The sequence below is a fragment of the Mus caroli genome, chromosome 16 (assembly GCF_900094665.2).
Source record: "Mus caroli chromosome 16, CAROLI_EIJ_v1.1, whole genome shotgun sequence".
Taxonomy (NCBI): Eukaryota; Metazoa; Chordata; class Mammalia; order Rodentia; family Muridae; genus Mus; species Mus caroli.
In genome coordinates this window covers 56029910-56048472 of record NC_034585.1, presented here as the reverse complement: position 1 = coordinate 56048472, position 18563 = coordinate 56029910, and the positions used below count along the sequence as shown (strand labels likewise).

Below are 18563 nucleotides of genomic sequence, written 5' to 3'. Positions count from 1 at the left end.
GAGGTTTGGGTAGGGGCTTTCAGGGTAAGTGTACATTACGGGCCAAGGAGGAATTCCGGGGCTACTGGACATGACCTTATAAGGGATGAAGAGATGAACCTGGCTGCTGGCAGCTTGGTCTCCTCCAGTGGGCCAACAGTGGGAGCGCAGAGCTACATGCACCCCAGGACACACAGGCCAGGGTCAGGGAGAACAGTCCTACTCCTGTCATCCCAGGACAAGGTTTCCAGGACATGCCTCAATCCTACCATTGCCCCATGCTTCCTCTGCACCCCACCCCTGGCTCCCTGGCCCCATAGAAACATATTTAAAAATATCATAATTTTTAAAAAATACTCTGGGAACACTGCTTTATTGTCCCAGAAACTTAAAGGGTAACATGCCAGATATTTGCAAACACAGAAATGTCTTTATCTGTTTCACTGTATATTATAATTCTAAATTGTATCATTGTTGATGAATAAATACACAATTTAAAAACTATGTTTTTAATCGAAATAAATTTATATCACTTCCCTTTTCTTTTTCGAGCTCTCCCAGATACCCTCCCTCCAACTCCCAATTCTCAAGTTGACATCTTCTTTTTCCTTATTTTTTGTTACATACTCATGTGTGTATGTATGTATGAATATACATATGTATGTGTACAGATATATAAGTATGCCCATTAAGTCCATTTTTTGTTGTTTGTGTGGATGTGATTTCAGGACTGCCCACTTTGTACTGGATAACCAAAGAGGAACCATCCTGAGGAGAGGCTAACTCTTCTCCCAGCAGGCATTAATTGCCTGTAGTTTTTTGTCTAGGGGAAATATACTTTTTAAAAACAAAATTCTAAAAATAGAACAACAGATTGCATGCTTCTAATACACGGTGACACATTAACATTCCCATTCGAAAAGTCAGGAACACCTTATGCTAAGGAAACTTAAGACCAAACCAGGATCAGAACCCGGCAGAGCAAACAACCAGAACACACAGCAGCTATGTCATCAGGGCATCATGAGGCATCAACTAGTGTCTGGCTGCCATTCCAGCTGTGTTGCCTGTAGGAACAGAGATCTCACTTGGTCAGCTCCATTGAGTTGCCTGCTGACCTTCTCAATGTAGATGCCCACCTTTTTTGGCATCTACATTATCCTAGCACATCAATTGTGACTTAGGTTTCACCTTCACGGATTCAATCAATGGCTTCTCAATTACTCTTTGCAGAGAATCTGACCCTGGAACACGTTGCTTGGCTTTGGAGGCTTTCTAGACCCTACTGTCAGGCTTCCACCACCCTCATCATTGCTTGCATTTTGCCTGTCTAAAAAAAGGAACATCTACACCAAGTAACACCTACACCTACATCTACACCCACACCCACACCCACACCCACACCCACACCCACACCCACACCCACACCCACACCTACACCTACACCCATTAGCCTGTCTCACCTAGACCATAGCTGCAGAGGCCTTAGTAATCCTTCCTGCCTGACCTTTGGAAAACACCTCTCCAGAAAGACTTTTTCTTTTCTTTTCTTTTCTTTTCTTTTCTTTTCTTTTCTTTTCTTTTCTTTTCTTTTCTTTTCTTTTCCATTAAGTTATTTATTTATTCACTTTACTTCTGGATCTCAGGGCCTCTCTCCTCTCAGTCTTCCTCTTACACAGCCACTCCCCCATCCCTTCTCCCATCTCCTCTGAGAAGGGGAAGCTACCCCCTACACCAAACCACATTAATTCACCGAATTACTAGACACAAGCAGCCCAGGGAAACAGGATCCACAGACAAACAACAGAGTCAGTGACAGCTCCCACTCCAGTTGTTGGGGGACCCGCATGAAGACCAAGCTGCACATCTGCTACATGGAAGGGAGGGGGCTGCAGGGGATGGGGTGAAGATGGGCTAAGTGAAGCCCGTGTGTGCTCTTTGTTGACTTTGTTGGTCTTCTTGTGCAGTCCCTATCCTCTCCAGGTCCCTCAATCCTTGCACAAACACTATCACAAGATTCCCTGAGCTCCGTCTAATGTTTAGCTATGGGTCTCTGCATCCATTTTGGTTAGTTGCTTCATGAAGCCTCCCAGAGGACTGTGATGTACTGTCTAGAGTTCTTTATCTAATGAATTTACATTCATATCCTAAATCTCTTAGTGGGTGGAGTTTTGCAAACCAGACGTTTTCCCAATTACCTGTATAAATTCTGTGGTCTCTCTTTTTTAGTAGCTGTAATCTCTTTAACAATTACAAATTGTTAAGTGCTTTGTCTACACTTGCCTTTACTGCAACTTTAAAGTTATTCATTTTCCAAACTGCACGGTTTTTATACTTCGTTCTGCTCTCTCCAACTGTATGTCTAAAAGCACTGATCAGTAAATACACATAGGATGCCTCCTTGAAATGTTCTCTCCCAAACAACTAAATTCGTATTTTTTGAATTCAGCTCCACGAAGAGTTTTCAGGATATAGACAGAATAGACTGAGTAGAGATATCCTTTGCTAAAGTATAACATGAATGGCTTCCAGTCCAATTCTGGATAGCATCCTCATTGGAGTTAGTGTTACAAATATTGGTAACACAGGTGGAGCCAGAGATCACTGTGTTAAACAGAATAAACACTACATTTTCTCACTCCAGGGTGAAATATAAACTGGTCCATCTTAGAGAAGCTGAGAGAAGGATGGTGATTACCAAAAATCTGGGATGAGTAACAGTGGTTGAGTGGTTAAGTGGATAGAAAATTATATAGGAGCAAGAAATTCTGATGTGCTACAGCGTAGTAACCTCAGGGGAGGGAATGAGCATGCACGCTATGTTTCAAAATGGTGGGAAAGGATTTTGAATGTTTTCCCTATAAAAAAAACGCACAAGGTTTAAGGAAACAGATATTTGGTTCTTAATAAAATATTGCACAATGTGTGTTCCTTGAAATATCGCATAATACTGAAATATCACACAGTACCTGTTAACTATGTGATTATTATATACAAGTAGTAAAATATTAGATTAAAATACATTAAATTTTAATTTATAAATGTAAGATAACTTAAGATTCAAAGTCATTGAAGATGATTTTTGCTTGGGAGAGACTCTGATACTCACCAGCAGTTCCCCAATTTTAGCAGTTATCATGTGAATAAAAATAGTCATTTAGTACATTATATCTTTTCAGACTTATATTATCCATATCTGTGGAAAGCATGACATGGATAAGAAAATTATTTCATTTATTATCAAACTGAGAGGAAATGATAATTATAATTTGCTCTCTATAAAACAGCCAGAGAGGAAGAGTAGATAAAATAAGTGGCTCAAGGAGTGCTGAATTGCATGCGGGTAGAAAAAAAAAAAAAAAAAAAAAAAAAAAACATGCCAGCGCTCTGTCAATCCAAGTTATCACTGCAGTTTTATAGCCTGGTAGACAAAATATAGACATGATCGAATGTTAAATAAGCTAGAATGATTTAAATCTGTAATAGAGTTCTGAGGTTGTTGAGATTTGTTTTGATTCTTCATTTTACTGGCTGCACATTAGAAATTGCTGAGCTGATTCAAAACACCACATCCGGCACAGGCTCATTTCTTATATAAAAATGGCAAATTTCTGTAATCCCTTTCTATCACAAATCCTCTCTGGAGAAAATCTATTTCACTAACAAAGAGTTTCTCTGAGATTTTTATGAGAAATTTAAAGGATGCCTTTGTTTCCTTTTCTTTAATGCCATCATGAGAATAGTCGAGTGTTCCAATTATATGGATTCTGCAAACCTCCTTAATCAAAGTCATTGTAGACGTTTGGAAGTACTTGAAAAAATATATATTTGAAATATATATATATATATATATATATATATATACAGAGAGAGACATGTTTACATGCATATTATATATATATATATTTACTCTAGTATTCTAAATGAAAGAAAGAAAATAGTTATTGCTGTCTGCAATATAAAAGGATAATAAAGGAATTTTGTGATTATCTTAATATAAGTAAGTAACTTCTCAGATTTTGGTTCTCATGTCATTTAGACTACCCATAACAATATCCAATACTTATAATTTCATAGCCTTGAAAACAATAACTTTGGGTGGCCTGGGAGATTCAATATCAAACCAATGAACTTTCTGTAAATGAAGTGGTAATTTTGAGAACTGACTGGAGTTTGCTCATTGTTGATAGCCCAGTTCAATCAGTAGGGTGATACTGTGTTCTGAGGCATTTGAGGCAACAGGCTAAAATATACTAAAGGAATGAGCTCAGATATTTTTGAAAATTTAGAAATGGAATCGATTACTTCCAAGTATATCTCCTAGGAGCAGTCATACTCTTAGAATATATATAATTTACATATGTAATTGTGCATATTTAAAAAGCAAGACCAAAAAAGAATGGTTACTAAAACACTTTCCTCACCTAAAACAGAAATAAAGGATGGCGTCCAAATTTTCATAAGTTCCCTTATCCCTATGTATTTTTTGACATACATACAATAGGGGACCACAAGTTTGTATGTAATCTTCACATTATACTGTCATAGTTAGGGTTTCCATTGCTGTGCACAGACACCATGACCAAAGCAACTCTTATAAAGGACAACATTTAATTGGGGTTGGCTTACTGGTTCAGAGTTCAGTTCATTGTCCTCAAGGCAGGAAGATAGCAGGTAGACATGGGGCTGAAGGAGCTGAAAAGTTCTACATCTTCATCCAAAGGCAGACATGAGAAGACTGGCCTTGAACTCAGAGATCTTCTTGCCTCTGTCCTGGGATTAAAGGCAGGTATTACGTTGCCTGGGCCTAAGCTTTTCATAGCCACTGTGCCTCAAGATCTCCATGTCAAGATCCAGGTCAGAGGCCTGTGTCTTCCAGCCTTGAGATCTAGATTACAAGTGCCCCCCCCCATTTCTGGATTGTAGTTAATTCCAGATGTAGTCAAGTTGACAACCAGGAATAGCCATCACATGTTCCCTATAGAAAGCCATTAGGAAATAAATTACAGACTAAATTCTAACAGTAGTCTGGAAAGAAACCCACAATTCTTTAATTCAGGCACTCTCCACTGACAGTGCTGCATAAAATGCAAAAGAATGGCCCAAATGAAGATTCTAATTCACAAGAAACAGGGAGAGTCTTCATCTAACTCATTATTGTTCTTATGAGAAGTGAAACTTGTCACCAGTGGGTTTAAGAGTGCCAAAAGAAGTAGTTAGTTATAGATAGATCTAAGCACGGTATACTTGAATTCATATCATTAAAAAATCTTGCTGAAATAATTTAGTGTTATCTCACAAGGATGGTGAAATCAGTAAGAAAACATAGATTGATTTTATGAAGTGCCTACGATGCACAGACCTATAGGAAGCAACCCTCAGAAACCCAATGAATGAGGACACAAGTCTTTACAGGAAAAAGAGACAGTCATGCAATGTGACAAAGGCCAAGCACAACATGCCTTAGCATACCCAATAGCAGAAATAGGAGTTTACAGGAAACATCAGTACAAAACCTTTGCAAGTATGTGCAGTGTTTAAATTCTGGAGTATGGAGTCAGGGTTGGGGGCATTATGGTAGTATTGCTGAGAAGAGCAAGTTAAGAAGTAACTCCAAGGCTGGATGGTGGTGGCACACACCTTTAATCCCAGCACTTGGGAGGCAGAGGCAGACATATTTCTGAGTTCGAGGCCAGCCTGGTCTACAAAGTGAGTTTCAGGACAGCCAGGGATACACAGAGAAACCCTGTCTCAGAAAAAACAAACAAACAAACAAAAAACAAAAAACAAAGAAGTAACTCCAACAGGTAAATAGCAAAATGGAAAGCAGAAGGTTAGGAACTGGGTGTCCTTCACGGGAGAGAATGACTAACCAGACAAGACATAGAGCTACCATCCAGTAATCTTTTCTGAGATGCAACCATGCCATAAAGGTTCAAAGATCCCAAGCACTAGGCCAGATGCTTAATAATGCTACCTATTGGCTTTTGGGTCAAGAAACATAGTTCACTTTTCTATCCCTCATTTATTTTACCTATGCAGTAGGGATGAAGCAATACAAGGAAGTTTATACAAGCTCTTTTGATTCTAATAACACATAATTGAGAAATAGATGCTTTAAAATGAACACTTGACAACAATGGTCAAGAGACATTACAGAGGCGTGAAAATAGAGGGAGGACCTGTTCCGAGAGCAGTAACTCAACATCCCTCGTAAATGCTCATCCCAGTACCATTCTACCTTGAATTTTTGCTCAGAACTTGGTGTTGAGGTGCAAAGCTGGCTTTTTTATCTTACTGACTTTTCTACTTAGTTAGCCTTAGATTCTTACTTTTTGGGTCCCTAAAATCAGTGGACAAATAAAAGACAGAATGTCAAGTTTAAACCATGTCTTCTTGATTTTTATCTATAACAGTGCTGACAATTCATCTCACCTCTATAATTGGTGATAAAGTTCCTTGTTCATATGGGTAAGATTAATAGCTTTGAGGGGCATTATAGAAAATAAGTTAATATTCTCCCCAAATGGAAAAATTCCTTAAGTTTGAATTCTATGCATGATAAATTTGGAGCTTTATTGCACCTTTTAACCTTTAGCTCATCTTTTTTTAAAATATACATTCAAATGTAAAATCTAGCATTTGCATACATTGAAGCAATTTCTGATGGCTACCCTTTCTAACCTGCAAGACTTTGAGTTCAGAAAAAAAAAAAGGCTTGAAATATGAGTCCAACATTTTCATCGTTGGCACTGGCACAGTTTCTTTCCAGATCATTGTATGTGTGTGTGTGTGTATCATAAAAATAGCTATGTGCCATTCAGATTGAATCATCAAGAATTCTAATAGGAAATAAAAAATAATGTAGAAAGAAAAAGTAAGCATTGATGGATTCCTATTTCAGGTAAATATCATTTTCCACTCAATTGAAATTTTATCTTTTAAGCCTGTGCAATTGGAAAGAGTAAATGCATTCCCTTCTTTGAGACAAAACAAAGTTATTTATGTCAAATACTCCACCTAATAGAGATGTATCGGGCACTGTAACAATTGATGTGCTCGAAGAAGTAAACGATGCCCACTTCCTGATGATCACATCTGCATTTGACTACAAGTCAGAGTCGCCTGCTTTTCATGCACTGCCGTCGTCCTTCTGTTTATCAAATCTGTGTCCAATAAAGAGATGGTCAGGCATGCGTACAGATCCTGCCAGTGTGCAACATTCATCAACCTACTGAAAATTATTCTGCTTGGAATCCCTTAAAAGCAGTCTATGTCTGATTTTTTATAAGGACTCAAGGAGGATTTATGAATTTCTCTTTTCTGCTTTGATTTAGAAATAATTTCAGAACTGCCCACCCTAATGTAAGTGTCAGGGGGAAAGTACTGCAGCATCATGGAAACCATGCCAAACTTCAAGGACAGCAGCAGTAACCGCTTAAACCATGACTCCAGCCTGTTGGTTGTCATGTATGGGAGAATACAGGACAAAAAGAGTATCATCTACATAAGCAATCACATTTTGTAAAACATGTCGGATTCCTTTGTAACTCAGATTTTAATCCATGTCCCTTTATGAACTCAAAAAGAAATAATACTGTAGAGACATGAGATGCATATGTGAGTAGGCTTTCATAAAAGAGGATGAAAAGTGAAGTTCATCTTTTACAAATACAAATAAATTAGCTATTGCAGCCAGAGATCCCTACCTGCAGCCCATCTCTCTGTCATGGTGCTAACCATGTGTGTCCCTTGCTTCCTTGCAGGTCGGCCAGTAATGATCGTAGTAGAGTATATGGAGAATGGATCACTGGACTCCTTTTTGCGGGTGAGTTTTGTGGGTGGTGAGGTGCTCTTTTCTGATGTCTTTAAATAAGCTATTCTGAGATCTAGGCTTGAGATCATTTATCATAAATTAATTTTTGTGTAATGTCATGCATGAATTTTCTGTGGAGAATGACAATAATTTCCTCTGGTGCATTTCTCTGATTCTGTGATGCATGAAAACATTACTGAGGGAATAGGATGTACACAATAATAACTTAATTTGATTTCTCCTATTCATTTACTAGACATATTAATGATTTTACACATGTATATATATAATATACATACATACATAGAGTTCTATGTGTAAAGAAGTAAAAAGTAAAACTCAGTTGCCATCTATAGCTATTCATGAAGCCATATCGCACTTACCAATTTAGTATGGTATTTTGTGCATTTCCTAAAGCGCTAAGTCCTTATATTGCTGGGCAGTTACCAAAATCCTACCAATTTTGTCCTCATGTTCATTTGGCTATTTAAGGAGGAAAAGAAAGAATAAGATCCCCTCAGCAGTGTTATATTTAAAAAAACAAAAACAAGAACAGAACAAAACAAAACAAAACTTAAAAACCATTCTGTTGAAGACGACTCCACATAACTATATAGGGGAACAAAATAAAGCTAAGGAAGTGTAATAACATTATTTTTCCAAAGTGTGTTCATCACATGTTAAGATTTAAAGCACTACTGTAATATGCCTGGAAAATACACATTGACAGTGAAAAACAAATATAAAAATATTCGCTGCAGTAAATGTTTTTATCCCCAGGAGAGGTGACATATTTACTTGCCAGTGTACCCCTTAATATATCCAACAAAAGGCACAAGCATTATCTCTGGTTATGAAATGGCTGACTTTCTTTCCATTTGAAAGGTGTTGTCTCTGTTTTGATTTTCACCTCATTTTCTGTTCCTTGCTATTTGGACGTTTTTCCATTTGCATCTAGTCTGTCTCCCATGATCTCATTTCCACTTGTTTTGATTGGTTCTTGTTCTCATCTTCCAACTGCTCTGTGTTGGTGGGGATGATATATTTGTACTGTGACTTGACTCCATGTGCAGATTCAATCCCTGAAGTTGAATTCAGCAGCATCTTTGGGTTGTAATAAACAGAAACTACTTCTACAGCATACAATCTTGACCAATGCTGCTCTTTAAGCAAAATGAAATTCATAGTTTGGGGACATGAGCTGTTTTCTCTCTGCTGTGTGTGTGCATTCAGAGCATTCTATTCTATATCTTAAGTTCATTACCTCTAAATGCTCAAAATTATTTTTGAATAATTTATCAGGGCCACCTACAGTGCTCGAAATGCATATACACTTATGTCTTTCCATTATTTTTTTTTCAAAACACATTTTTATCAAATGCATAACAAAATGACTCATTGTCTAATAATACGGGCCAGAGGTGAGTGTTAGATTTTTTTGTAACAACTACCCAAAAGCCAAGAAAACAGAAAATAATATAGCAGACATTCAATTTAAATTACTGCTGAAAATTGGATCAAATGGCTGGTAAAGAAAAAAAAAGGTGGAAAATGTTAGTTTCAGATATACTTTTATTTTACTGAGCCAGGAATAAGTTATAATACGATACAAAGAATCAATCATTAAAAGAAAGGAACCTTTGATATCACAAGCTTATAAGTGATATATTTTATGAGTTACCTTTTCAAAGTTCTAATTATGCACCATATAGGTACCTGACGTCTAGGAAGTAGCAAAGCTTTAGTTGGTGGTGGGCACAATTACTTCTACTATGAGAATCTAGAAGTCTATGTCTGTTCATTTCTACTCTGCCTCATACTGGCTTTGGGTCTTTGAATGTGCTAATAGATTCCCAGGGTCTTTTCTTATCCAGCTGTATAATGGCATGGTGTATAGTATCTACCTCCTACAGTTGTTAAAAGAAACTTGTTGGCTATTATAAATAAGATTGCTATGAACAGGGTGGAGCAGGTGTCCTTATTACCTTTTTGAGCATCTTCTGGGTATAGGCCCAGGAGTGGTATTGCTATGGTAGCACTATGTCCAATCTTCTGAGGAACCACCAGACTGATTTCCACAGTGGTTGTACCAGCTCGAGATCCTACCAACAATGGAGGAGTGTTCCTCTTTCTCCACATCCTTGCCAGCATCTGCTGTCACTTGAGATTTTGATCTTAGCCATTCTGACTGGTATGAGGTGGAATCTTAGGGTTGCTTTGATTTGCATTTCCCTGATGACTAAGAATGTTGAAAAATTTTTTAGGTGCTTCTCAGTCATTGAGGTATTCCTCAATTGAGAGTTCTTTGTTTAGCTCTGTACCCTATTTTTAAATAGGGTTATTTGTTTCTCTGGAGCTGGAAAGAACCCAGATGTCCCTCAACAGAGGAATGGATACAGAAAATGTGGTACATTTACACAATGGAGTACTACTCAGATATTAAAAATAATGAATTTATGAAATTCTTAGGCAAATGGATGGATCTGGAGGATATCATCCTGAGTGAGATAACCCAATCACAAAAGAGCACACATGATATACACTCACTGATAAGTGGATATTAGCCCAGAAGCTAAGAATACCCAAGATACAATTCGCAAAACACATGAAACTCAAGAAGAAGGAAGACCAAAGTGTGGATACTTTGCTCCTTCTTAGAAGGGGGAACAAAATACCTGTGGGATGGTATACAGAGACAAAGTGTGGAGTAGAGACTGAAGGAGTAACCACCCGAGACTGCCTCACCTGGGGATCCATTCCATATATAACCACCAAACCCAAAAACTACTGTGGAGGCCAAAAAGAATTTGCTGACAGGAGCCTGATATAACTGACCCCTGAGAGGCTCTGCCAGTGACAAATACAGAACGAGATGCTCACAGACATTCATTGGACTGAGCACAGAGTACCCAATGAAGGAGCTAGAGAAAGGACCCAAGGAGTTGAAGGGGTTTACAGCTCCATGGGAGGAACAACAATATGAACCAACCAGTACCCCCAGAGCACCCAGGGACTAAACCACCAAAGAAAGAGTATACATGGTGGGACTCATGGCTCCAGCTACATATGCAGCAGAGGATGGCCTAGTCGGACATCAATGAGAGGAGAGGTTCTTGGTCCTGTGAAGGCTCTATGCCCCAGTGTAGGGGAATGCCAGGGCCAGGAGTGGGTGGGTTGGTGATCAGGGGGAGGCGGGAGGGTAAGAGGAGGGGAATTTCAGAGGGAGACCAGGAAAGGGGATAACATTTGAAATGCAAATAAAGAAAATACCTAATTAAAAAAAAAAAAGAACCTTATTGACTATTTTAAACTTTATAAGAAAAGATCCAAACATAAGGCTTCATGACTCCAAAAGTGATGAATTTCTATATCATGAGTTTTCTGATTATATTGATATTTATTTGCTTCTCCGTGCAAGTCATTGCCAACACCACATGTGGAGAGTATCATCTCTGTACATGCATGTCTCCCTAACGTAAAAATTATATCATTGAAATAAACAAAGAACTCTAAAAGCTTTAGAAATCAAATAAGCCGTTTGATAACGGGGCTAATGAAATGAAGATTAGGTTCTCAAAAGGTGAATTACAAATGGCCAATAAACATAAAATCCTTATCCACTGAAGAAATGCAAATAAAACTACCTTGAGATTCCATCTCACCCTTATATTGACATTCATACAGAAAACAAATACCAAATGATGGGAAGGATGTGGGCAGAAGGGAGCCTCTCATACATTGCTGGTGTAAATGTAAACGCATCCCCCCACTATGGAAATCAGTATGAGGTTAATCAAAAGCCTCAGAATAGAGTCATTAGCCCTTCTATACCACCCTGTCTACTTAGCTGAAGGACTCTGCTGAAGCCAGCTCCAGCTGCAAGCTTCAGGACCTGAGACAGAGAAGGAGGATTCGTGCAAATGAAGATGTTGACTCCTGTTGTCTTTCATGCAGGTGTCCAGAATAGCTTGAGACATCTTTATTTAAACAATCACAAGCCTGCTCTCCTGGGCAGTGACATCAATGGTTATTTTATTTAAAAAAAAAATCATATCATTAGCATTATAGAAGCCCCATCATTAAAAAAAAACAAAAAAAAAAACAAAAAAAAAAACCCACAATAGTTTTCCTTCTCCTTCTCCACTCCCGCTGGGCCAATCGCCACCCACCCCCAAAATTATTTTGAACTATAAAGCCCAATTTCTGCAAGCCAAGAATAAATGTGGAGCCAGGCATGTCTGGTGGACATGAGCATATACCCAGCTGGTAGCAAATGGGGTTACACGGTTATGCAAGGTGAGAGACAGATTAAACACCTGTGAGAATAAGTTCAGTCATCAAATAGCACCCCTGTGTCATAATCCTTTTAAAATTGCAGACAGAGACGTGTCCATTGTACCAAACAACCTTTCCCAGTATGCACATATCAACCCCTGATACCATCTGTCATGGTTTGAATATGCTTGGCCCAGGGAGTGGCACTATTTGGAGGTGTGGCCTTATTGGAGAAGGTGTGTCATTGTGGGCTTGGGTTTAAGACCTTCACTCACTCTAGCTGCCTGGAAGTCAGTCTTCCACTATCTGCCTTCAGATGAAGATGTATAGCTCTCAGCTCTTCCTGCACCATGCCTGCCTAAATGCTGCTCTGCTCCCCACTTGATGATAATGGACTGAACCTCTGAACCTGTAAGCTACCCCAATTAAATGTTAACCTTTATAAGAATTGCCTTGGTCATGGTGTCTATTCACAGCAGTAAAACCCTAACTAAGACACCATCTTTCCAAGAACAATTTTTAAGTCTCTATTGACCAGACATAGCTTCCCCATCTGAAGTCTTTGTTGATCAGACATAGCTTTCTCAGAATTTATGCAAGCAGGACCCACTGCTCTCCACAACTGCCACGGGTTTACTCACTGTTACTGTAGTTGTTTCTCTAAGGATATGAGCTCTTGTCCCAAAATACCCAGAATTAATGGTCTTGTCTGGAGGATCAATAGAGGTAGACAGAGGAGAGGAGGGTTTTTTGAAATTATTATTAGATATTTTCTTTATTTACACTTCAAGTGCTATCCCGAAAGTTCCCTATACCCTCCCCCCGCCCTGTTCCCCTACCCACCCACTCCCACTTCTTGGCCCTGGTGTTTAGCCCTGGAACGAATCATCCACGGGGCTTTCCACCTGCATGGTCTCAACCTTGGCCCATGACTGACAAAATGAAACTAAATATTGCTGTGAGTATAAACAAGCATAGAAAAACCCAGGAGAGCTTGTAGCACACACCATCTAGGGAGTAAGTATAAAGAACACCAAATTCACCACAGGTCCCTGCAAAGTGGGAAGGGGATTCCATGGGCCTTGCCACACTCGAGTCCAAGGGTCTCCATTGGCCTTGCCACAATAGAGTCCCCTCAGTGAAGCACTCATATGCTGTTCTCTGCAGATGCTGCAGGGCCATGGCCAAGACTCCAGCTCAGTACAACACAAACGTATTTGCACACTGGTGTTGATTGCAGCACTATTCAAAATAGCTCCGTGACAGAACCAACCTTTGTATCCTGCAACAGAGGAACAACTAAAAGTGTGGTGTGTGTTGCCAGTAGAACATTTTCAGTCACTACAAGAATGCAGTATGCTATTTGCAGGAAATTGGATATAACTTAAGATAGACATAGTAAGCTAATTGTCGTATCAGAATGACAAATATCACATTTTTCTCTCATATGGTATCTTAGTGATTGTTCCTTTGCTGTGAAAAGACACCAGGTCTAAGGCAACTATCATAAGAAGAAACTTGCCTACAGTTTCAGAGGTTTAGTCCATTCTTATCATGACAGGAAGCATGGTGGAAGGCAAGCAGGCCCTGGAGCAGTAGCGGAGAACTGCATCCTGACCCATAAGCACAGAGAGAGATTCTGGGCTTGACATGGGCTGTTGAAACCCCTAGGCCACCCCAACAATACAATTCCTCTCAAAAGCCCACACCTCTTAATTATTAAATCCTTTCAAATAATTCCACTCCATAGTGCCTAAACATTTAAATGTATGAGTCTACAGGGAATATCCTTATTTTAAAATATGTGCTCTAGATTTTATACAGATGCATAAAATCATATCTGTATGTGAGACATAAAAGTCAAGATGGAGCTGTCTAGGGGAAAAATGGAGATGGTGGGAGAGGAGGAGAGAGGGAGTGGGTAGGAAGAGGGGATATGGGGTAATAGCTCAGTGTACATTATATACATGGAAGAGAGTGTCCTTATATAGCCCAGTACTAGGTACAATGAATAAATGCCAATGGGGGAGATAAATATTAATCTTAACATAGCAAACTGTAGAAGAGTTTATATAAACCCAGATGTCTTTTTAAAGGAAACATTAACAATACTTTCAAAAGTCTATGTGCATAATGGATGTTTTCTTCAAAGTTAAAAAAAAAAACAACCTTATATTATTAAAAAATACAAGAAGGGTAGCATTACATGCCTGTAATTTCAGCAACTCAGAAGCTGAGGCAGGAGAATTACCATCAGTAAATGGCCAGCCGGGGCTACATAGTTAGTCCTTGTCTCAAAATATATTGAAATAAATGCAGAATGACAAAAATAAGAATGAAGAAAACTACAGGCACTAACATCTGACCCTTTTTTAACATTCTGTTCCCTTTGTGATCGTAACCCTTCTCTTCCAGGAGCTCAAAGTATAAACCCATATAAACTCATGTCAATAGCAGGCACTCAATTCTCCTTGCCAACCACAAATAAAACATATAAGTATATATAGCCCATAAACTTTGGAAAGCTAAGTCATTTTTTCCAACTACTGCTCTAGAATTTGATAATCGCAGCCTCTGTAAAGACAGAAGGCAGACAGTGGATGGATGCATGGTGGGAGAGCCATACATGGCTCATTAATGGCCTCCTGTGTTTACTGGAGGCAAAAACATTTCCCTCTGGTCTCCCACACTGTCTGAAAAGCACTTCAATTTGCTATTTTATTATGAAGGAGTTGTAGCACAACTAAATACAAGATTGCAAGTCACTTCTAGTGCTGGTGGCTAGCTGACTGGGATATTGCTCCAAATTGATAGATCTAATGGTCTTTTGATCCTTGAGGACATTTTTACCAGATACATATTACCAGTGGGGGTGCATGGTCAAGAGTTCAGGTGTGTGTGAAGAAAAGAGCACTGGGTATATGTGTGACTGTATGTGCTTTTGGTTTTAAAATGTAATGCATTACAGCTTAGGGAAGGAATCCTATAGCTGCCTACCCAAAAACATGATGTCACAGAGGCGTTGGGTTTTCTGACTTTGCCAATGGAAAGTTAAGTCGTTAAGTGTTCTCTTAACCAATATCTCTGCACACTATCTCTTCAGTGACACGGATGAATCTCATAAATAAATTTTGTAGTGCTTACATAAATACTGTCAGTCGCCCAACTTTCCAACTTCCTTTTTATAGCATGGCGTCCCGCCATCATTTCCATAAAACATGACTTCACAGCAGACTTCCTAGGCCTCTGGCCCTTACAATCTTTCGTCCTCCCCCCACTTGCATTATGCTTCCTAAGCCACGGGTATGGTGGTTACATTGTGTGTGTATCAACTGGGGCTGAGTAACGAACACCAGTGGTTCTCTACATTTTGACCAATTGTGTCTTTCTGTAATGTGCTCCAACTATTACAAAATGAAGCTTCTCTGATGTAGGGTAAGAGCTACACTTACCTGTTGTGTGCATAAGGATAAGTATTGTAAAATGCAATTTTAAAGTATACAGATTTTTGGAAAGTGGCACTAATAGATCTTCCTTTAAGATCTATGATCTCACTAGACACCAGTCACAAAAGGTTTACAGAACCAAGGATAATCCCCCTCCTGTTGAGTGAGTGAATATCTGTTTAGACTATTGGACTATTAGGCTGTTGGTCGCCAAGACTTAAGTAAGTATCACTCTTGTATCTTTAATGTAATCTCTCATTATGCTAGTCGTTATTGTCATTCATAGGCATCACAGCTGATAAGCTACTTAGCAGCTTGCATATCACCTTCTAGGACTATGAAATCCAGTCCTCCAGTCCTTGGGAGGAGGCTTTGAGGCCAGGTCCAGTTTTCATCTTCTGACCCCTTTATCAGAAGTACATGGTATCTCCACCAATAGGGACTCACCCTTGATTTCTGGGAGGCAAACAAGGGCAACATAAATAGCTTATACTGTTTTGAAAATCTCTTCCAGTCGCTGGAACTACAACTTGGAAAGAGGCCTCTCTTGCTAGGAATTAGGATTTTTGTTAGTCTATGGCTCTTGAAGGAGCATTATCAACCTAAGTGGCATAATGCTATAACTTCATATAATGCACATATGTGTCTCCATTTTACCTAAGAATTTCATGAATTCATTGTTTTAATAGCTGCGTAGTACTCCATTGTGTAAATGTGTGTCTCCATTTTAAATACACACACACATATACATATATATATATATATATATATGTATGTATACACTTATAAGTATTGCATATATTTTTAAGTAAATATAAAATAATGTGCTTGAAACCTAGTGTCTGTTAGCCAGCTATACCTACTTATCTCAGCTCCTGGAAATAATCATTCTAATTTCTAGTCTTCAGGTTGTTAAGTATATTGTACTAACAAACAAATAATATACACTAAACACATAGAAGGGCATCTTTCAGATAATGCAGTACCAGTGATGTCATCTAAACTAGTATTCTTATATGTTTTAGAACACAAAGAATAGTTGTTTTCCAGTTTACCCCTACCCTTATTTTAATCAATGGTTTTGTTTTCTACCATTCAAACGACCCTGATATACCTCAGGAATATGAGTATTTAATAATGCATATGCACTCATATCAGCATTTCAAAAGCAATGTGAGTCATTTGAAGTGCTCCTTGAACAAATGCAAAGCAAATATTAATTTAAAAAATTAAAGGGAGGTTTTAAATATTTATGTCCTCAAATTATAAATCTAGTAAAGATGGCATTTTACCTTATGCTAGTTATTTATTAATAATGAGAGCTGAATTTTATTAGCACACTTTTCTTGAAAATTGTATGTGTCGGGTTATATTCATGCAGAGGCACAAAAATGAAATTAATCTGTATCACAGTCATTTTATGTTCTACAGTGAAAAAAAAATCTCACTTACTCATTAATAATGCTTTAAACCATGAAATTTATAGTTGAATCTCATCTTAATTAATTTTAAGAGGAAATAGGTGAAACTTCAGGCAGAACAATGTTATTATTTATCTTGTCTATTCCAACTTAGCACTAAAAAAGATCTAAAATTGCTGTGACAATAATTATTCAGTTACAGGAAACCATGGTATACTAGAACCTAGACATGGCTGGCATGACTCTTCTATTTTCTTTTCTTTTCTTTTCTTTTCTTTGCGAAAAAGTATACCCTTACTTTCTTAGCCCATCTTTAAAACATCTTAAGTTGCTGGGTATCTTTATGTATTTTAAAATGTATACAAAATAACAGATTTCATTGTGGTATTTTCATACATGTCTGACGTTTTCAAATTAAGTCTTAATTTATAGATAAGTAATAACCCAACTTTATCTCATTAAAATTTTAGTGCTGTGATATGTAGTATCATTCATCTTGTCACCATGAAATTAGCCTCTATTAGTCTGCCTTTTTTATTTATTCTTTATTTACTTTGCATCTAGATCACAGCTTCTCCTCTCTCCTCTCCATCCAATCCCTCTCTCTCATCTCCCCTGCCTATCCATTCCTCCTCAAAAAAGGGGAGCCCCCAACCACTTGGTATATTAAGTTGCAGTAATATTAGGCTCACCTTCTGTTGAAACTAGACAGGGCAGGCCATCAGAAATGATTCCAAAGGCAAGCAATACAGTCAGAGACAGCCCCTGATCCCACTTTAGGAGTCCCACATGAAGACTGGCTACACAAGTGTTACATGTGTGCAGAGGGCCTAGTTCTGTCCCATACATGCTCTCTGGTTGGTAGTTCAGTCTCTATAGGCTTCTATGGGACCAGGTTAGTTGATTCTGAGGGTTTTCTTTTTCTTTTTTTAATATTTTTTTATTACGTATTTTCCTCAATTACATTTCCAATGCTATCCCAAAATTCCCCATGCCCTCCCCCCCACTTCCCTACCCACCCATTCCCATTTTTTGGCCCTGGCATTCCCCTGTACTGGGGCATATAAAGTTTGCGTGTTCAATGGGCCTCTCTTTCCAGTGATGGCCAACTAGGCCATCTTTTGATATGTATGCAGCTAGAGTCAAGAGCTCCGGGGTACTGGTTAGTTCATAATGTTGTTGCAATGTTGAGGGAATGGCCAACCAATGGCTGCAACCCTCTGAGGGTTGCAGATCTCTTTAGTTCCTTGGATACTTTCTCTAGCTCCTCCATTGGGGGCCCTGTGATCCATCCAATAGCTGACTGTGAGCATACACTTCTGTGTTTGCTAGGCCCCGGCCTAGTCTCACAAGAAACAGCTATATCAGGGTCCTTTCAGCAAACGCTTGCTAGTGTATGCAATGGTGTCATCGTTTGGAGGCTAATTATGGGATGGATCCCTGGATACGGCAGTCTCTAGATGGTCCATCCTGTTGTCTCAGCTCCAAACTTTGTCTCTGTAACTCCTTCCATGGGTGATTGTTTCCAATTCTAAGAAGGGGCAAAGTGTCCACACTTTGGTCTTCATTCTTCTTCAGTTTCATGTGTTTTGCAAATTGTATCTTATATCTCGCTATACTAAGTTT

At 38.7% G+C, this 18563-nt stretch overlaps 1 protein-coding gene across 2 annotated transcripts in view; it reads left to right on the top strand.

Annotated features, from left to right (window-relative positions):
• Window positions 1-18563, top strand: part of Epha6 (EPH receptor A6) — an 882350-nt gene that overhangs the window by 721808 nt on the left and 141979 nt on the right. For both annotated transcript variants that reach the window (XM_021184474.2, XM_021184473.2), the window contains one exon: window positions 7746-7807. In XM_021184474.2, the coding sequence (XP_021040133.1) occupies window positions 7746-7807 (62 nt within the window). The remainder of the gene's footprint in view (window positions 1-7745; window positions 7808-18563) is intronic.